At 55.9% G+C, this 20,598-nt stretch overlaps 2 protein-coding genes across 2 annotated transcripts; both read left to right on the top strand.

Annotated features, from left to right (window-relative positions):
• Nucleotides 1–967: 967 nt before the first annotated feature.
• On the top strand, nucleotides 968–3,680 carry LOC124525772 (testis-specific Y-encoded protein 1-like). The gene is made up of 5 exons (XM_047098355.1): nucleotides 968–1,633; nucleotides 2,893–2,970; nucleotides 3,125–3,236; nucleotides 3,359–3,504; nucleotides 3,609–3,680. The coding sequence occupies exons 1-5, from the start codon at nucleotides 968–970 to the stop codon at nucleotides 3,678–3,680; spliced, it is 1,074 nt and encodes a 357-aa protein (XP_046954311.1).
• Nucleotides 3,681–7,856: 4,176 nt separating this feature from the next.
• LOC124525798 (testis-specific Y-encoded protein 2-like) lies at nucleotides 7,857–20,202 on the top strand. The gene is made up of 9 exons (XM_047098380.1): nucleotides 7,857–7,980; nucleotides 15,814–15,864; nucleotides 16,967–17,289; nucleotides 17,714–18,160; nucleotides 18,858–18,935; nucleotides 19,083–19,194; nucleotides 19,287–19,432; nucleotides 19,526–19,610; nucleotides 20,174–20,202. The coding sequence occupies exons 1-9, from the start codon at nucleotides 7,857–7,859 to the stop codon at nucleotides 20,200–20,202; spliced, it is 1,395 nt and encodes a 464-aa protein (XP_046954336.1).
• Nucleotides 20,203–20,598: the final 396 nt, after the last annotated feature.

Below are 20,598 nucleotides of genomic sequence, written 5' to 3'. Positions count from 1 at the left end.
TTCTCGGTGAGGGGCCCCTAAGCGCCCTGCTTGGAGTCGTCCTCCTTTTAGTGGAAGGTTAGATTTCCGGACCGGAGGAAACTGCTAAATCCTACTACCCCATCTCCCTGGTGCTCTGTACGGAGATCAGCAGGGCACCAGTGGCAGATGGGGCTCTGGGGGTTGTTGTTTGCTCTGAATTGCAGTGCAGTGAATTCTGCTGAGCTGCTTTCTTGCAAGGACACGGCCGTGGGGTATGTCTAGGGTGGGTGTCACTGGTTCTGGGTGGGCGCCCACCTTACCGCCGCCCTCAGCCTGATGGCCAAGGAGGAGAAACCGTGCGGACGGGCATGTGGCGCCGGTAGGCGCGACACCTAAGGACTTCTCCAGGCCTTGCCCCAGCTTCATGAAACAGGGGCAAGGGGACGGAGCAGACAGTGGCTCACGCTGCGGACGTTCCTGTGCTGAGTGCTCTGGTGCCCGTAGTGAGGCCTCTGGGGAAAGGGTGTACAAGCGAACACAGACTGTGTGACACCGGGGACCTCGCGAGTCAGGCCTGGAAGGTGACAGCGCTGAAGAGGACATGCGGCAAAACGGGGTCCACGCTGGCGGCTGGGCCCTTGCTCCAGAGCCCGGACCGGCCGCTGGCGTGCGCTAGCCGGCGGCCAACACCCTGCCCTGCTGTCGTGCAACTGATTGCTCCGCCAACCTGGCCAGCGGGCCTGACCTGCCCTGGAACCACTTCGCCCGCAGGCCGCATGCGCACACTCCTCACTGCCTCTGTCTAGGCCCCGCCTCCACGGCAGCCGCGGCCAATGCGGAGTCGTCAAATCCCAGAGCCTGTGCGCCTGCGCCCAACTTGGGCGGGCTGAGGCGGGAGGCAACAGGGAGCCAACCGTCTTGAGGGCAAGGCTCTCTCCACCTGCTGCCATTTCCCTGTCCTTGTCCTGAGGCTGCCCTAGCTACACTGGGGCCGGGGCCGAGCGTCATGGCCAGCGTGTCGCGGTCCGGAAAAAGCGGTGATTCCCGTCGACCCAGGGCCCTGATCGTCCTGGATGAGAAAGGTCGAGAGTCCCGGGCCCGCGGGAATGCAGGGGCGCTGGAGGGCGTGGGCTGGCCGCAGTCCCCAGGTTCAGGGGTGCAGGAAGCCCAGGCCGGGTGTGAGATACAGGGGGCAAGCCCAGCGGAGGAATTGGTGGTGATATTGGATGACGGAATGGTGGCGGCTGAGGTGGTGATCGGGGTGGAGGAAGAGGACGGGGAGGCGACCGAGGAAGAGGTGGCTGGAGAGGAGAATTCTGAGGGAGCCAAGCCAGAAGCAGAGGACATGCGCGAGCAGGAGGAGGTGGAGGAGGGGAGACAGCAGCTGAAGGAGATTCCGGAGCAAGAGGAGAAGCCCGAGGCAGATGCAGAGGCGGAGGAGGGGCCCCAGCTCTCACAGGAGCCGCAGCAGCAGGAGCCAGTGCTGTGTCCTGCCTCAGCCCAGGACCCGCTGGCAGCGCTGGAGCGTCTTCAGCTGGAGATCAGCGCTGGGAATGCCCAAGATTCCAGGGCCTTATGGCGGCTGAAGCGCAGGATTCTTCGGAGGCGGATTTCTTACCTGGATCAGAGAAGGGCCATCATCGAGCACATCCCTGGCTTCTGGGCCCAGGCGGTATCCTTCCTTGTGCTGGTGGGTGATGGCGGGGGTGTTGTGCAGGAGGGCTGGGCCCTGAGAGCAGGGTGCCTCAGGGCGATGGCCCCCAGGGAGGAGAGCTGGGCAGTGGTCCCTGGCCCTGGGTTGGTGCGGTCTGGGATCCAATGTAAGGCCTTGGACAGGGGCGGTTGTTGGGGATGGGGGGACTTGGGGACTTGGACCTGCTTCCTCTAGGTGTCCGCCAGCGTTGGCCTGCAGGCTGCTCTCACACGTTATTTGTGGACGTGAGGCATGTGTCCCCATGCTACCAGAGCTAGGGTAGCACAGAGCAGCCTTCACTCAGAGCAGATAAGGCAAGGAAACGTTTCGCTGCCAAATGGGAGAGTGACACAGGCCGCACACCCACCTTCACATTCACAGGCTGTGCACGTTTTCTAGCAGTTCCGTCAAAAGAGAGCATTTCAGACACACACTCATGGCCTTTAGTGGAACCATGCCACCCCCCTGATCCAGACAGGAGGACGACTCAGACCTACTCCGAGCGGGGTACAATCTGCCTCCACAGACCCACCCACCCACCCACACACACCCACACACACACACCCACACACACACACACACACACACACACACACACACACACACACACACACACAGGACTCTCTCCTGGTATCTCCACCCCTGCTTCCCTCTCTGTCCTCAGGCTCCGGCTGGGTCCCACCCATGTCTTTCTCTCCTGGCTGGCTGTGTCACTGTGTCTACTTTCTTTTCCCTCCTCTGCCCTCCTTGTCCGTGCTTCTCGATCTCTTTCTCCCTCCCACACCCTCCGTTTGCATCGTTAGTGTGCAGTCGGTTTCTTGTAAGCCGTGTTATTCCTTCTGGACTCAGAAGGCCGGTGACAACATTGGTCTTCACGGGAATATGCCAAAACACCCAGCCGTGAGGAGGGGTCAGAGCACATGCCGACATCACAAGCTATGATGGGCTGCTGGCAACCCACACAGGTCAGGTATATGAAGGAACTGTGAGGAGTCCAGGCAGCGGAGTCTCTCCCTGCTGTGTGCAGACAGCGTGGGAGGTACAGGAAGCCAACGGACAGCGCAGTGTCGATGGGGTCTGATGCATTTGCAGAGGCTGAGGAGTGTGGGGGCTAGTGTTTCCTGGTCTTTCTGCACATGCCATGATCTAGTCCCTTGCTCTTAGCCTGGGAGGGTTGTGGTTGTGGGCCGTGTCTGATTCCACAGCATCTGAAGGCACAGCTCCTTGACCCAGCACAGATTCTGAATCACCCCCAGTTGTCGGCCTTGAACGGTGCCCAGGACAAAGACGTGCTCAGCTACGTGGTCAACTTAGAGGTCAGACCGGGGAGGCTGTGGCTGGGGGCCGTCCCGTCGGGTGTGGGATTTGGCAGGAGAGGGTGAGGCAAAGGTGCTCACCCTCACAGCCAGGCAAGGAGGTCAGGACCCCGAGGGAGGACACTTGCCCTTCCTGTCCCGTTGCTCACGGCAGGTGGAGGAAGTGGGCCATCCCAAGTACCGCTGCAGAGTGATGTTTTTCTTTGGGGACAACCCGTACTTCTGGAACCCAGTGATCATTAAGGAGTATCAGCTTAGCTTTGCTGGTAGAGTGTGGGTCCCATGGTGGTGCTGGGCAGGGGGATGATGAGCATGAATCAGGGGCAGGAGGGAGGGGTGGGTGGAGAGGAGGCCGTCTGGTTGCTCCTCAAATCCTCTCTTCCTTTAGGCTACAGGGCAATTCGTTCCACTCCAGTCCAGTGGTTTTGGGATTATGAACGTGGAGCTCCCAGTCGCAGGCATGACCCCACCAGGCTTAACTTGTTGAATTGGCTGTGTGAGCATAGCTGCCCAGGGACGAACAGGTTTGCCGAGGTGGGGCCCCTGAGGCCTTCGTCAGCAGTGGGATGTGGGTGGCCCCCGGCCAGAGAGGAGAGTGGGCTATGCCCAATGTGGCGCCGGCCTGTGTCCCCTACCAGATCATCATCGAGGACCTGTGGCCCAATCCCCTGCAGTACTACCTGTGGGAGGAAGGGACCAGAGGACAATGACCTGACGTGCGCACGTGTCGGTGAGAACCCCAGTATGCAGTGTGTTGACACATGTGTTGTATGGGCAAGGAACGTGGGCCAGACATTGGCTTGGAAATGGAAGGTCCGCCGAGACTGGGACCCAGGTAGCATGGGGAGCGGGTGGGAGGATGACAAGGGACCTGCAGGGACTCAGCTGCAAACACACAGTGGGTCGATGCCTGCAAACCAAATGCAGTTGTGCTGTGGGCTGGGGCTTTGGAGGGCCACTCGGGAGGAGCAATGCTTCTCCACCACAGATGCTCCCCGTGGATGTCCGCCCTCTCCCGGGCTTCCCCCTGCTCCTTCAGTCTGGATTTGCCTGCCAGTCTTTGGGACTGGAGCTGCCGTGTCCCCAGGCGCCACTGTGGTGAGAATCTCGCACTTCCTTCCATGTGCCCCACCACGCCATGTCCTCCCGCAACCTGACAGCCATTCTTAGAACTAGCCCAAGGCCATTGGGGGCTGGAAAGGAATCCCTGGGTGACAAAGCAAGAGGGATCCCAAAAGGGCGAGGCAAAAGAGTGGCACCATCTGGGATGTATTTGAAAATATCCCATATCACTCTTGGTGTCTGTTGTGTGGGGGTGCGTGTGTGTGCATGTACGCGAATGTGTCTGCGTGTGCCCATATGCATCAGGGGCTCTGCATCTGTGTGGACGTGAAAGGCACAGAACTTCTATGTTTGCCCATCAGGAACAATGGAGGACGCAACCAGTGCTGGAAGAGATGGGTGGATGCGTCTCCTGTCTTCTACGAGCCCCGGAGACAATTGGGGAAGTGATCACATGTGGCAGCCTTGAAGAGTTGCCACGATGTTTATGCGGACACATACAGGAAGCTAAAAACCCTTCTGTTTCTGTGTGTGTGTGTGTGTGTGTGTGTCTGTGTGTGTGTGTGTGTCTGTGTGTGTGTGTGTGTGTGTCTGTGTGTCTGTGTGTGTGTGTGTGTGTGTGTGTGTGTGTGTGTGTGTGTGTGTGTGTGTGTTTATGGGGGACCCGAGGAGGGACGACGAGGACGGAACCTGAGTGTGACTGTCCTAGCCGCTGCCAGGGTGATTCTGTGTGTGCAGGAGAGGTGCAGTACCAGTGTGGGGCAGGTGTTGCCATGTGCACAGAGGCCTGCCTTCCTGGGCAGGCAGAGTCTGCAAGGAGGAGGAGGAAGAGACAGACCTGTTATGTGGAGACTTGTTGTATAGGCCAGAGCCGAAAGGCAGGGAAGGGGATTGCACAGCGGGAGCAAATTGGTCCATTGGGTCCTGGTACAGTGTGGCCAGGACTTGGGGAATTTCAGCCAGGACCCTTGCTCCCAGAGGGGTGTCGTCTCCTTGGTGAGAGAGAATCCAGTGAGCAACGCCTCCAGTGAGGATCAGAGCTAAGGCCCCGTGTCCCCGGAGAACTCAGGAGTAGGCAGGCTTCTCACAGTCGATGCCAGTATACCTTGCTGCTGCCTCCCACACCCGGGGTCCCTTTGACCCCGAGCCCTGTCCTGAGACAGTGGCTCAGGATGGGAGATGTGTGAGGGGAAGAGGCAGGTGTGGGTTGTGGGCAGCACAGAGGCTTATGAGTGGGATTTCATGGAGAGAGTACGCGCGAGGGCGGAGATCCAGCGTGAGTTCCTGCGAGTGTGTGTGGGCGTCTGTGGCACACTGGGCCTGAGATCCGTGGTGGTGCCGGCAGTGTGTGCGTGCATATGTTCGTGCAATTGCGTAGCCGTGTGTCTCTGTGTGTGCGGGAGTGTGTGTGTAGGCCGCTGGCGAGACAAGAGGAGACACAGGGGTCTCTGTGGATGAGGTGCTTATGTGGGACGGTCAGGTGCCACAATACAAGAGTGCAGTCCCTTCCCTCCTGAATCCTGATGGTAATCGCTGGGACGGTGCAACCGTTGCTCTGCCAGGGGGCTCAAGTCAGGTGCAAAAGGGAAATTGGTGCAAGGTCAAGACGGGGACCGAGGGGAGGAAAGCCTGTGCCCAGCGGCCAGTGGACCACTTGTGAGTGAGTGTGCTTGTGTGTGTGTTAGTGTGTGCCTATGTGAGTGAGTGAGTGAGTGAGTGTGTGTGTGTGTGTGTGTGTGTGTGTTGAGTTGCCCTGGTGGGCCTACAGTAGCAAATACGGAGGGGCTACAAGGTTGTGCCCAGACTTTGTGCACAGAGTAGCTAAAGAACCCAAGCTGTCAGGCTACGTTGTGTGCAGAGGGCGTAGGTAATTCGCTGGAGGGAGGCGTCCAGCAAGAATCTCTGCTCTAGGCGACGTGCCATGTGTTGTCACCAGTCAGCTCTTCCTCGGGGCTCTCCTCTCTGCTTCCTGTGCACCAGGCCCAGGGAAAGGGAGGAGCTTGGACCCTAGCCCTCAGGTGACTTGCGTCCCCCTGGAGTGCCGCAGCAGTGTGGTGTGTGGGGATCCGAGTGTGGATGGGCAGGTGAGCAGCCTGCCAGCTGCTCTCTTAGGGGACAGTTCGTTGCCTGCAACACCTCTCCCCGCCACACTAGATCACCACTGCCGCTGCAGCTGGGCTCGGGACATGTCAAGGTGTGTCCCAGAACTCTGTTCCCCTTGCACGTAAGTGGTGCCAGCATGAGCCTCTCAGCCCCTGTGCGGGCGTCCCTGATTAGCCTCAGGCTTTGTCGACTCCTGGCCTCATGTAACATGGGGAACTGGGTTCCTTTCTCAGTGTCTCAGCGGTTGCATGTCGACGGAGAATGCTGTGGGCATTGGAGTCAGGAATCCCGACCGTGCTCCCCCCGCCCCGCCCCAAACTGCAGCGGGCAGCACGTGGCCCACTGTGTGTGCGCTTTGGGGAGTCTAAAGCCTTACAGCCCACCCCCCATATTCTTCTCAGGTGGTGGAGGGTCAAGGGGGCCTACGGAGGAACACTGGTCCCAGTCTGCTGCCGGCTCTGCCCACAGGTGTGTGTGCCCAGCTCCCTGACGCTGAAGCTGCAAGCCTGAAGCCGCACTGCCCCCAAAGCCCCATCCCTAGCATTTGCGTGTGGGCCAGATGGATTGAAGTCCCAGTGACCCTGCGGGATCACAGCGGGTGGTCTCATCTGTGCCTGGCTACCCGCCTACCTGCCTTCCCCACAGCCCTTTGCCCCCTTACAGGGCTTTCGGTAAAGACGCGGCCACCGTCCGGCATGAGAGGAAAGGCTGGACAGTGTCCCAGTACCGCTGGTCATGTGTTGGCTGCTGCCAGCTGGACAGCATGGAGACCCCATGGCCCAGTGGAGGAAGTCCGACCTGTCCTACAAGGAATTGGGGACGACTGTAGGGATGCATCAGGTCCCATGGAGTAACCTAGCCCTGGCCTTATCTGCCTAGGGGGTGATCGGAGCGCCTTGGGGTCCCAGGCATGGCATGTGTGTCGGTGAGCTTCCTCCTGGATGGCGCTGCCGACACAGGGCTGGCTGGTCAGGGGCCGCATGTGAGGCCCGTTGGGGCCTGGCCTCTAGATCCGATACCGCTTATAGGTGTTGTTGAAAAGACAGAGCACGATACGATCGTCCCTTGGGTGTCGCTGCACCGGGGACCCTGTCGCTGTCCCAGGTTCCCACTACCAGGTCTCCCCGGGAGGTTGCCAGGCTCCTTTTGCAGGGACACGATGGCTTGTGAGGGCCCATGCCCCAGGGTCCGGTGCTCACTGCGGATGGCTTGGGGGCAGTGCGAGAGCTTTTGCTCCCATTCTTAGAGGAGATTGTGGTGGTCTTAAGGGACAAAGATGTGCCTGGGGAAGAGAAGGATGACCAGAGGAAGCATTGGAGGAGGAGGAGGACGAGGACGAGGAGGAGAAGGAGGATGAGGAGGAGTTGGAGGAAGAGGACTGGGAGGCGTTAGAGCAGGAGGAGAAGGAGTGAATGATTGGGTGCAGGAGAGGGAACAAGCGGAGGAGGAGGATGTCCAGGATGAGGAGGAGCACGAGCCAAAGGAGGAGGAGCAGCTGGGGGAGGAAGTTGAGGAGGACGAGAGTAGAGGGAAGAGGATGAGGAGAAAAGGTAGAGCCAGGGTTGGAATGGCGTGAGCAGAAGTGTAGGAGCAGAAGGAGGAAGAGACCGAGGAGGAAGAGGAGGAGCGGGAGGAGCTGGAGGAAGAGGATTGGGAGGGGTTAGAAGAAGAAGTGGAGGAGGAGGAGGGGGAGTGAATGACTGGGTACAGGAGAAGGACAAATGGAAGAGGATGATGTGCAGCACGAGGAAGAGGAGGATCACGAGCCAAAGGAGCAGGGGCAGCTGGAGGAGGGAGTTGAGGAGGACGAGAGCAGAGGGAAGAAGAGGAGGTCAAAAGTCAGAGGTAGGGCAGGAAGGGCAGTAGCAGGAGAGGACCTGGGGAAGGAGGAAGATGCCTAGGAGGAAGAGTTGGAGGAGGAGGTGGAGGATCAGATGGAGGAAGACGACTGGGAGGAGTTACAGGAGGAGGAGGAGGAAGAGTGAATGATGGGGTGCAGGCGAGGGAAGAAGTGGAGGAGGAGTAAGTCCAGGACGAGCAAGAGGAGGAGCACGAGTCAAAGAGCAGGAGCAGCTGGGGGAGGAAATTGAGGAGGACGTGAGCAGAGGGAGAAGAAGAGGAGGAGAAAAGGTAGAGCCAGGGCTGGAAGAGCAGTAGCTGAAGAGGGGGAGCAGAAGGGTGAAGAGGCCGAGGCTCAGACTTCCAATACTATGTTGAATAACAGTGGAGAGGGTGGACATTCCTGTCTCGTTCGTGACTTGAGCTGAGAGCTTTTGCTCACTGAGATGATAGTAACGTCGGGTCGTCCATACATGGCTTTATGATCTCGATGGGTGCTCCTTCCATCCCTGCTCTCTTGAGGGTTTTTACCAGGAAAGGATGCTGTATTTTGTCAAACACTCTGTCTGCATCGATTGAGAGGATCCTGTGGTTCTCGTCCTTTCTTTTATTGATGTGATGAATCCCGTTAATTGTTTCGTGGATGTTGAACCAGCCCTGCATCCCAGGTACAAATCCCACTGGGTCGTGGTGAATAACATTTTAATGTGTTGTTGGATCCGAGTGTCTCATATCTGGTTGAGGAGTTTTGCATCCATGTGCATCAGGGAAATTGGTCTATACTTCTCCTTTTTAGTGGGGTCTCTTTCTGGTTTTGGCATCAAGGTAACGCTGGCTTCATAGAAAGAGTTTGGAAGTTTTCCTTCCATTTCTATTTTGGGAACAGCTGCAAGAGAATAAGTGTTACCTCTTCCTGAAATGTTTGCTGGCACTCCCCTGGAAAGCCATCTGGCCCTGCAGTCTTCTTCCTTCGGCAGGTCTTTGATTAGCAGTTTGATTTCTTTACTGGCTATGGGTCTGTTCAAATTTGGCTCTTCTTCCTCTTTCAGCTTTGGTAGTGTGTATGTTTCTAGGAATTTGTCCATTTCTCCCACATTGCCCATTGTATTGGCAAATAATTGCTCCTGAAGTTCTCTTATTATTTTTTTTTTATTTTTTAAATTTTTTTTTCAACGTGTATTTATTTTTGGGACAGAGAGAGACAGAGCATGAACAGGGGAGGGGCAGAGAGAGAGGGAGACACAGAATCAGAAACAGGCTCCAGGCTCTGAGCCATCAGCCCAGAGCCTGACGCGGGGCTCGAACTCACGCACCGCGAGATCGTGACCTGGCTGAAGTCGGACGCTTAACCGACTGCGCCACCCAGGCGCCCCAAGTTCTCTTATTATTGTTTGCCTTTCTGCTGTGTTTCTTGTGATCGCTCCTCTTTCATTCTTGAGTTTATTAATTTGGGCCCTTTCCTTTTCCTCTTTCACCAAACTGATGACTGGCTTATCAATTTTGTTAATTCCTTCAAAGAAGCAGCTTCTGGGCTCATTGATCTGTTCTCCTATTTTGGTTTGTTTGTTTGTTTGTTTGTTTGTTTGTTTGTTTGAGGTTGTGTGTGTTTTTGTTTTGTTTGACTTTTGGTTTCAATAGCATTAATTTCCGCTCTAATCATTGTTAATTCCTGTCTTCTGAATGTTTTGGGTTTCCTATGGTGTTCTTTTTACAGCCTCCTAAGGCGTCAGGTGAGGTTGTGTCTCTGAGATCTTTCTTTCTTCTTTAGGAAGACCTGACTTGCTAGATAGGTCCTCTTATTCCCGACTCTGGTGCGTCCCAGAGGTTTTGGGTTGTGGTGTTATCCCTGACTCGCATATACTTTTTCATTGACTCCCATATACTTTTTATATCCTCTTTAAGGATATAAAGGTGTTATCATTTCCATATACTTTCTAATTGACTTCCGTATACTTTTCATGTCCTCTTTAAACCCCTGGTTAGCCCATTCATTCTTTAGTAGGCTGTCCTTCAGTCTCCCAGTATTTGTTACCTTTCCAAATTGTTTCTTGCAGTTGATTTCGAGTCTCGTCGTGTTGTGGTCTGAAAATATGCACGGTGTGACCTCGATCTCTTTGAACTTCCTTAGGGTTGACTTTTTTCCCCAGGATATGATCTGTAGAGGAGAATGTTCCATGAGCACTGGAGAAGAACGTATATTCTGCTGCTTTATTATGACATGTTCTGAAGATATCTGTGAAGCCCATCTTGTCCAGTGTGTCATTCAAAGCCCCCGTTTGCTTGTTGATTTTTTTGTTTAGATGATCTGTCTATTGCAGCGAGGGGGGTGTTGAAGTCTCCTCCTATGATGGCATTACTAAGAATGAGGTTCCTTATGTTTGTGATTAATTGATTTGTGTATTTGGTTGCTCTCAAATACGCCACATAAATGTTTTCAATTGCTAGGTCTTCTTGGTGGATAGACCCCTTGATTATGACATCATGCCCTTGTGCATCACTTGACACAGTCTTTACATTAAAGTCTAGATTGTCTCATAGAAGTATGGCTGCTTTGGCTTTGTTTTGCTGACCGTTAGCATGACAGATGATTCTCCATCCTCTTATTTTCACTCTGAAGTTGTGTTTACAACTAAAGTGGGTCTCTTGTAAACAGCATATCGATGGAGCTTGTTCTCTCATCCATTCTGTTCCCCTATGTCTTTTGATTGGAGCATTGAGTCCACTGACATTTAAAGTGAGTACTGAAAGGGGCGCCTGGGTGGCGCAGTCGGTTAAGCGTCCGACTTCAGCCAGGTCACGATCTCGCGGTCCGTGAGTTCGAGCCCCGCGTCGGGCTCTGGGCTGATGGCTCAGAGCCTGGAGCCTGTTTCTGATTCTGTGTCTCCCTCTCTCTCTGCCCCTCCCCCGTTCATGCTCTGTCTCTCTCTGTCCAAAAAATAAATAAACGTTGAAAAAAAAATAAACTGAGTACTGAAATTTATGAATTTATGGCCATTATCTTCTTTGAAGAGTTGGAGAAAAAAAATCTATATATCTTTATATCTATATCTACATCTACATCTATATATCTATATATCTCTATATATCTAATTATATTTCTACCTATAAATATAAATAAATATAAATAAATAAAAATAGAATTATAAGTATACTTATATATATACATATACATAGAGAGATGATAGATGATGATAGATAGATAGATAGATAGATAGATAGATAGATAGATAGATAGATAGATAGATAGATAGATAATCATTTCTCCCCTCTGAGTGTCCCCCCTTAAAATTGCATGCAGGTGTGATTCAGTGGTCACAAACTCCTTTAAGTTTTGTTTGTCTGGGAACCTTTTTGTCTCTCCTAAGTTGAATGACAGCCTTGCTGGATAAAGAATTCTTGGCTGCGTAAGTTTCTAATTCAGCACTGTGAACAAATCCTACCCCCCCCCCTTTCAGGCCTGCCAAGTTTCTCTGGGTAGGTCTGCTGCAAACCTGATCTATCTTCTCTTGTAGTTTAGGGACTTGTTTCCCCTTGCTGCCTTCATGATTCTCTTTGCCTGAGTACTTTGTGAGCTTGAATATGATATGCCTTGCTGCCTTGCTGAGGGTCAGTTTTTGTTGAATCTAATGGGGGTCCTCGGTGCTTCCTGGATTTCAATGGCTGTGTCTTTCCCCAGGTTAGCAAAATTTTCCACTATGATTTGCTCACATAACCCTGCTGCCCCTATTTCTCTCTCTTCCTCTTCGGGACCCCTGTGATTCTGATGTTGTTCCCTCTGCATGAGTCACTGATTTCTCTAATTGTTCAACCGTGCTCTTTTCCTTAATCTCCCTCGATTTTCCTGCTTCCATATTCTCCATCAGTTTGTCCTCCATATCGCTGATTCTCTGTTCTGTCTCCTCCATGCTTGACACCGCTGCATCCATCCGTCATTGCAGCTCAGTTATATCATTTTTAATTTCATTCTGGCCAGTTTTTACTTCATGGTTTCTCTGCACAAAGGGACTCTAATCTACATTGGACCGCAGCTAGTGTTCTTATCATCGTGGTTCTAAATGCTGCTTCAGACATCTAAATGCTGCTTCAGACATCTTGCTTGTATCTGTGTTGGTTGAATCCCTGGCTCTCGTTGCTTCATGCTCTTTCTTTCTGGGTGAATTCCTTCCTTTTGTCATTTTGAAGGGAGAAAAGGAACTCATGAGGTAGAAAATTCAAATGAAATATTCAAATTATAAAATGTTAAAAGTAAAGAAATTAAAAACACACACGTAAAAAAGGGAATGAATGATGGTAGATTCTAGGCATGTTTCATCTGGGTGTTGAAAGGGGTTTGACACGAGAGAAAAAAAGTGGGAGTGGAGAAAAATTTAGAAAATAACAAATATTACAAAGGGAAATGTTGCGAGAATTTGAAAAATCAAAACACTGAAATAGACTAGAAGGAGAATATGGGAGTAAAACAGAATTTGTGAATATAGACACGAAAGGAAAGAATAATGTAGAAGAATATTAAAGAAAATTGGTAAAATTTCCACCTGCCCAGTCTCCTTCGCCTCTCCGGGCACAGAAGCACCTCCCTTCCTGAGCCTCCTCGCTCTCCAAGTTCACTCCTCCATGCCACGTACCTGTTGAAGTCTGTGGTTCAGGATATGCAGATTGCTGTGCTAATCCTCCCGTCAGTTTCCTGGGTGGGTAGGATGGTTTAGTGTTGGTCTGGCTGTATTTCATGCACACGAGACACTTAAGAAACTTCCATGCTGTCTGCCATCTTGGCTCCTCCCCAAAGAGGTGAGATCTGTAGCACCAGTTCTCCGATATGAGCTATCCCACAGGACAGTTGTGGTCGATGACAAAGCGGAAAAGGACATGCACCAAACAGGGAGGCCACCCTGGAGGGGGAGGCAGAGCACTGGCTCCAGACCCGGGAAGGGGAGGAAGGGGCTCAAATGCTGGAGCCACGCCCACTTCCCTTCCTGCTGATTGTTCCTGAACAGCAGCCAACTGTCTGGGTCTGGTCTGGAGATCCTTCTCCCCAAGGACCCACGGTCAAAGAGTTCAGTGCCCTGCCTCTGCCCCACCTCCACCACAGCCACCGCCAGAGCCACAGCCCCAGCCACAGCCACAACTACTGCAGTGTCCGAAGGGCCACGGGGCCATGGGCGTGCTTCCCAAATGCTGGTGGGCTCCAGAAGGAGGCAGCAGGCATTTAAACACCTTGGGCCTCGACGCTCCACCTGCTGGGCCTAGTCTGGAGCCTCATGTCTCATGTTCCCACTCCGTGTGCTCTATGGCCCCAGCCTGAGGATGGGCTAGGGCCCCAAAGCGAATGAGTCGTGTTCCGGAAAACGCTGAGACTCCTGAGAATACCGGGCCTCCGTTCTGCTGGAAGAGGGCGTTCGAGAGTCCAGGAATCGTGGCAACACCCCTGTCTCAGTCCCAGACAATTTCACCCATTCATACGCATGCACACGCACACGCACAGGCACTGGCACACACACACACACACACACACACACACACACACACACACACACACACACACACACTCCCCCTCTGTGGCTATCTATAGTCATGACTTACTCTCCTTCCTCTGCCTCCTTCCATGTCCCTCTGGTGTCTGTCTGTCTCTGAGTCCCTGTGATCATTTTCTTTAGGGAACGCTTTCTCCCTCCCCCACCTCCGTCTCTCTTTCTCTGTCTCTGTCCTGTCCCTGGACAGTATCAGTGCATCTGGGTTTCCGTGTGCTGTGCATGTCCTTATGGACATAGTAGGCTGCTGATGGCACAGGGCTGCAAGGGAACACACAAAGGAACGCGTAAGTAACGGGGTCAGAGCACATCCAGACCTCCTAAGCCGTGAGTGCCTCCAGGCAGCCCACACAAGCTGGGTATACATGTGAACTGTGAAAGGTCAGTCCCTTGGCCCTTGCCCTGTAGGTTGCAGCCAGCTGGGAGGTACTGACACCCAAGGGAGTCCCCAGTGTTTAGAGGGTGTGAAGAAAGGGCAGGAGCCGAGGAGGCTGGGAACCTAGTCGTGGCTGCTGTTTCTCCACATGCCATGTTCCAATGCCATTGGTACTGTAAGGTTGGTATCAGTTGTGGCTCCCTTTCCTTGGCATCTCAATGCCAGCTTCCGTGACCCAATGGAAGTCCTGAATCTGCCCTAGTTTTCAGCCGGGTTTGGGCCCCAGGACAAATGCATGTGTTGTGTGAGGGGGAGAAGCAAGTGTGGGTCGTGGGGAGGCGCTAGCCTCGTGAGTGGGATGTGGCAGAGGGCATGAGTGAGTGCAGAGGTCCAGTAGAGTGTCTGTGAGTGTATTGTGGCTGGCGCCTGTGAGTACTTTTGCCTGAGACCTAGCGTTTGTGCTGGCAGCGCGTGCGTGTGTGTGTCCACGTGCCGCGTGGCCGTGCATCTTTGTGCCCGAGTGAGTGTGTGTAGGCCGTTGGCTAGCGAAGGAGAGAGACTGGGGGCTTTCCTGACTTGGTGGGTAAGGGGGAGGCTCAAGTGCCAAAGTCCAGCGAGTGCAGTCCCTTCGCTCCTGGGATCGACACGGAGCTAGCTGATCACCTTTCGTGACGGGAGGAAAGCCTGGACTTTGCCTGGGCCCGCTCGTCCTGTGTTGCCTTGGCCAGGGGCAAGCTGGGGTTGGGCCTTGCATGGCCCAGTGGAGGAGGACCAAAGTTCCCTGCGAGGAAGTGGGGATTAGTGGAGGGAGGCAGCAGATAGCCTGAGTAAGTCCGGTCCTGCTCCTGGACCGGCCTAGGGGGATCATCGCAAGGCCTTGTGTACCCAGCCAGGGTGTGGGTCTCGGTGAACATCCTCCCGGATGACCCTGCAGAGACAGGCCTGGCTGGTCTAGGGTCCCTTGCGAAGTTGGGGCCCGGCCCCTGGGCCCCAATATTGTGGTAGGTGTTGTTCAAACTGAAAGGCATTGCCTGCTTGTCCCAGGCAGTCCCTGCACCTGGGACCCACACTTGCTCCCACGTTCCTGCCACGGGGTCTTCCAGCGATGCATGGGCGTTTGACCGGCCCCATTTCTCTGGAGGGAGTGAGTTGCATAGGCCAGGTGCACCAGGGTCTGGGCCTGCTTTCCTGTCTTGCCCACCCCCTACATCCTCTGCTGAGGGCAGCTTGAGGGCTCACCACTGGACCTGTTCCTCTCCCTTTCGGGGTAAATGTTTGCCTCTCTGTCTGTCACAGTGGCCACCCCCTCTCAGCCCCCTACCACCTGTTCAGCCTCTCCCCATCCACCTGCGTTTCTATGCATTGCTGTCCCCTGAAGCTGTGGTGTGCTGCCTCGTATATCACAGCCACCCCGGAGCATTTCGGTACCCCGTACGTCTCCTGACGTGGCCCAGCGAGTCTGGAGGAACCTCTTCTGTGTCACGGAAGCAACATGTTGGCCACAGGGCCCGGCACACCAATTTGGCAATCCTAGAAGCCCCCGCCTGCCTGGCAGCCTCCTGGTCCCATGAAGAGGGAGGGGAGCGCTGCATTCCACCAAAGGGAAAAGGCAGCGCATGAGTGTGGTGCCTGGCCAGGCAATGCATCTCGAGCCTCCAATCCTGCAGTGGCTCTGTGTGGGGTGTGTGTGTGTGTGTGTAGCTGCTGCTGTCTGAAGGAGACAGGCAGGGAGTCCACATCACCAGTGCCCTGACAGGGAGGGAGACCACATCATTGCCCTCACTTCACACCCTCTGCAGCTCATTGGTTCCCCAAAGTGGTAATGTGGCTTCGTGTAGACCCTGGGGCGTGTCCCTCACTTGCCTCCCAGAGCTACATCCCCCAGCCCCCTGACACCTTTCGGAGGCCCTTGAAATCATGCTGTCTGTGGCACAGGGGGACAGTGTTTGGAGTCAGCGCCCACGCTCATGGCAGCCTGCCGCCTAAGTGAGTGGTAAAGGAAATGGGACCAGGATGAACAGACATACGGCCAACGAAGGCCTGGGGAGGCTCCCTGTGAGAAGATGGCCAAGCACTGTGGGCGGAAGGGGACCGCTGTCCGTGAGACAGACACAAGCCCCAGGAGTCCCAGGGCCCATGGTCACGGGTCTTTCCTGTGCACTGCCACACACGGGAGGGATGGGCAGCCGATCATGAGGGGGGCGGTGTGTGCTTGCCAGTGTGTCACTTTGCAGGCAACGGGGACAAACGGCAAGAGCAGCGCGCATGCTACGCAGCCTCCCCTAGTGTGGCGTCCTCCCCACGTCACACACCTCTTGTCACCGACCTTCCCTAGCCGGTGCACTGCTAGACTGCTGTCATGACATACATGTCTTCTTGGAGCAAGGATGGACGTAGAGAGTATGCAAAGGAGGCTGAGCAGATGGAAAACCAGGGGGCACAGACAGCAGGCGCACAGCTGAAGTGCGTCTCGCGGACAGCCAAGGTGATCCGCTCAGTGGATTGGTCGGACTCGGGGCACAATGAACAAAGGTGGCGGTGTAAGTGGGAAAAGCGTGGAGGTCCCCCTTTACCCGTGTGTGTAGATAGCCGCGTGCCCAGCGCACCGTGGAATGCAAAGGTCGCTTTCGCGTGGCCAGAAGCCAAACAGGACACCCAGAGGGCACAGAGGGCCGGCTGCAAGCCCCCGGGAGGAGTTGCACTGCGTGGGGCCCAGAGCCTTCCCGCCTAGGCAACAGACGCGCCCCAGTTTCCGGGTGACCTAGGGGGCGGGACCGCCGAAGCCACGCACACCACCCTCCCTATGATTGGTCCTGAAGGCAGTGAAGCAGCCTGGGCGTGGCTTGGAGCTCCCTCAGCCTCAAAGCCGCAGGCGCACCCCTCTCACCACAAAGGCCTCCGAGGCAGGGGCAGCAGAGCGATAGCCACCGCCGAGGCATCCTGGGTACAGCACCGTGCGCATGCGCCCCGTCGACGTTTGGGCTCTGGGAGGAAGGGGGAGCGAGTTGCCAGCCATTGCCCTCCGGGCTCCCCCGACTGGGTCTGGGGAGGGGGGCCGTGCTCTCACCTCCCGCTTCGTCGTCGGTAGGAGCCACCGTTCGTGTCTCGGGCCGGGGCCGCATGTTGCGCGACTCGTGTTTCCGAAACACTGGGGATGCCCGGAGGCCCCATGCCGCCTTCGACCGGGAAGGGGGCGGTCGAGAGACGAGGGCCCATGGGGACACTGGGTCTCCGGCAGGGCCGGAGGTGGCGCAGGCCGAAGGCTTGCAGGCCACCAGCGAACAGCCTGTGCAGCAAGGCCAGGCCCGACCCGAGGGGCAGGTGGGCGGCCCCAGCGAGATATCCGTGCCGCTGGGGCATGACATAGTGGCGGTGGAGGCGCTGTGGGGCCTGGTGGAGCACGAGGTTGAGGTGGCGGCCGCGGAAGAGGACGCGCCTGGGGAAGAGGGGCATGACCAGAGGAAGAAGGGGGAGGAGGACGAGGAGCAGGAGCCGGGGAAGGAGAAGGTCCAGGTTCACGAGGAGGAGGACCTGAAGGACGAGGGGGAGCAGCAGGAACAGAAGAGCAGAAGGAGGAGGAGGAGGAGGAAGCGGGGGAGAGGCAGCAGGAGTAAAAGATTAGAAGGAGGAGGAGAAGCAGAAGCCCAAGCAGAAGGAGGAAGAGCGGAAGGAGGAGGAGTTGGCGGAAATGAAAGGGGAGGAGCAGGAGCACCAGGGTATCCAAGCGGGGGCGGGGGCGGCAGCGGGGGGGGCAGCGGCGGCGGCGGCGGGGACCTGGGCCGGGACGGGGGCGGCGGGGGGCGGGGGCGGCGGCGGCAGCAGTGGCAGGGGAAGAGGACCAGGGGGAGGAGCAGGAGGAGGCAGGGAAGGCGTGGGAGCCATTAAAGGGAGAGCAGAATTGCAAACCGAGGAGGAAGAGGAGCAGGAGAAGGGAGCGCTGGAGGAGCAGCAGCAGGGCGAGGAGGAGGTGGAAGGAAAGGAGGACAAGGAGGAGCGGGAGGAGGAGGAACGGAAGCCGCGTGAGCAGGAAGGCCGCTGGGTGGAAGAAGCCCTGGAGCTGCAGGTGAAGCAGGATAAGAAGGAGCAGTTCGAGACAGGCCTCCGTCCTTGCCCTTCCCCGCTGGAGGCTCTGGAGGCCCTTCAGATAGAGCTACAGCCCGTGAATAAACAAGCCAGCCGGGAGCACGCTCGACTCAAACTCAGGATGTGGCAGAGGCGGCGGCATCATCTGGAACGGAGAAGTGCCCTCATCCAGGGCATCCGTGGTTTCTGGGCCAAGGCTGTATCCTTCCTGCTGCTGGGGGAGGGTCCAGAGGGGGCTGGGCTTGCACAAGAGGAAGGAAAGGGAGGTGACATTTAGAGGAACCCGGGACAGGGACTGGAGCTAAGCCACGCTCCAGTGGCCGGGAAGGTGCAAACGTGATCCCATCCAGTGGTCCTGGCTCTGCAATGAGTGTGGGAGGAGGGCAGTGCTGGGGTGGTGGAGGCACGTGTGCTGTCCGTGGCACCTGGCACGGAAACAGCGCTGCGAGAGTGGGGAGTGGCGGTGGAGGTCCAGGCCAGGACGGGGAAATGACCGAGGGCTTCTTCCCACGCAAAGCCGCGTGGGGGCACGTGTCTGGGTCCCGCTAAGCCTCCTGCTGCGGGTTAGGCGATGCGAATGCCCTCCGGTCCGGTCGGCGCGAGACCGGATGTGTGCTGTGTGGCTGTGTGGAAGTAAGCGTCCTCAGTGTCCTCATGAGCACACAAGGCTAGGCGTGGATGCGGGCGTCTGGGCGTGCACAGCCTCCTGTGCGTGTGTAGCAGAGCCCTGCGGAATGCGGAGACCCCGTGGGCCTGGATGCAGCCCGTGGGGAGGGCGTGAGGCCCTGGGGGAGGACGCCAGTCCCTGGGGGAGGACGCCAGGATGCTGTCCACACTGGTTCTCTGGGTCGAGCTCTCTCATGCCCAGCACCTGAAGGCTCTTTGACCTGCAGCAGTTTGTGAACCACCCTCAGATGTCAGCCCTGATTAGCAAGCACGATGAAAGCATGCTTCGCCACATGACCAATCTGAAGGTGGGCCTGGGAGTGGGAGGCGGTGTGGGTGGGTGGCTGTGTGGGCAGGGGAGGTGGTGGGGAGAAGTGGTGTGTTCCTTCCTCAGGGGAGGGCGGGTCTCCTGGAACAAGATTTCACATTTCTGCCCCACATTTCTACCACGGCAGGTGGAGGAACACAAGTTTCCCAGGGAATGCCGGACGATCCTGCTGTTTTTTGGCAAGAACCCCTACTTCCAGAATGAAGTCGTCACGAAGGAGTATGTCCTTGGCCTTGCTGGTAAGTGTCCACTGAATGCATGGGCGGCAGTGGGTGGAGGGTTGAATGTGATTAGTTCTCTGGCGCCTTCTCACATACTCGTCTTCCTGCAGGGTATAGGGCGTCTCATTCCAGTCCCATCCAGTGGTACCCAAGGTACAGACAGGAGGCCTACAGACGCAGGCATGACAACAGCAGCCTCAACTTCTTCAACTGGTTCTCTGACCACAGCGTTGCCGGCTCTAGCAGGATTGCTGAGGTGGGGCCCTGTAACGAGGAAGGGAGGTGATTTTCATGGGTTCCCCCACTGCGTGGGATAGCTACCTGAGGCCTGGCCTGTCTCCCCTACCAGATAATCATAGAGGATCTTTGGCGCAATCCCCTGCCGTATTTCAAGGTGGAGGAGGCCCCAGGAGAGAGCACTGAGAGGGAAAGAGGTGAGCAGCCAAGGGTGTGGGCACTGAAATGTGTGCCGTGGGGCCCATGGCACAATTCTCTTCTGCACGGAGGCACCGAGACTCACAGTGGCACAGGAGGTGACGCCAGGTCAAAAGGGCATCGGCCTGAGACAGGGAGTCTTAAGACGTAACGTGTCAAAGAGGCTTTGCCCCTTTGGGGAGGCTGAAGGTGGGCAGTGGGCTAGACAACAAGAATGAGCAGAGCGGGACATCCCAAGCTGGCTCATCAGATAGCACGGTGACAACTGTCATTCCAGGACCATGAGCCCCACCCTCAGGCCTCCTGCCACCAACTGACATGTTGTCTGGCTTCTGGAGCCACTTGTCAGCTTTGGCACAGCTTATCACACCCTCCCATTCTACCTTCCGTTTGGAAACATTCAAGCAACCTTAAACAGGGCCCAGATGAGACTCTCACCTGTCGTGTGTGTGTGTGTGTGTGTGTGTGTGTGTGTGTGTGTGTGTGTGTGTGTGTGTGTGTGTATCGATGTGGGTGTGGGTGTGTCTGTGTGCCTCTGTCTGTGTGTACCCGTATATCCCAGGGATATGCACGATCTTGAGAAGACTATGAAGGAGCATCGCACTTCACGGACCCCAGTGGAAACCCTTCCGATGCTCACCGATGGTCCACAAGATTCTCCTGCCCGTGAAAGAAGGACAAGGCTGGTGGTGACACGTGGCACAGGGTTTTGAAGAAAGACATTGGAAGAAGTACATTTGAAGAATATACATTTGAAGAAATATAGAATGGGAGATACACAGCATGAAGTGTTTGTGTGTGTTTTCTGCTCAGGTACGCTCTGGGGCGTGTCCATGTATACATGCGGCTGTCCAGAGGTGTAAGTGTTCTGTGCCTGCACATTGCAGTTCCCAGGAAGGGCGGGACGTAGGACATTGTCCGTAGGGATGGGTCACACATTGGGATTGCGTGTGAGGTCAGTAAGATTGAACCAATGGGGAGTTGAGT

This window comes from Lynx rufus, unplaced genomic scaffold (assembly GCF_022079265.1).
Source record: "Lynx rufus isolate CCGP_SWC_20201006 ecotype Redwood Valley unplaced genomic scaffold, mLynRuf1.p SCAF_48, whole genome shotgun sequence".
Lineage (NCBI taxonomy): Eukaryota > Metazoa > Chordata > Mammalia > Carnivora > Felidae > Lynx > Lynx rufus.
This window is presented reverse-complemented; position numbering and strand designations above follow the sequence as displayed.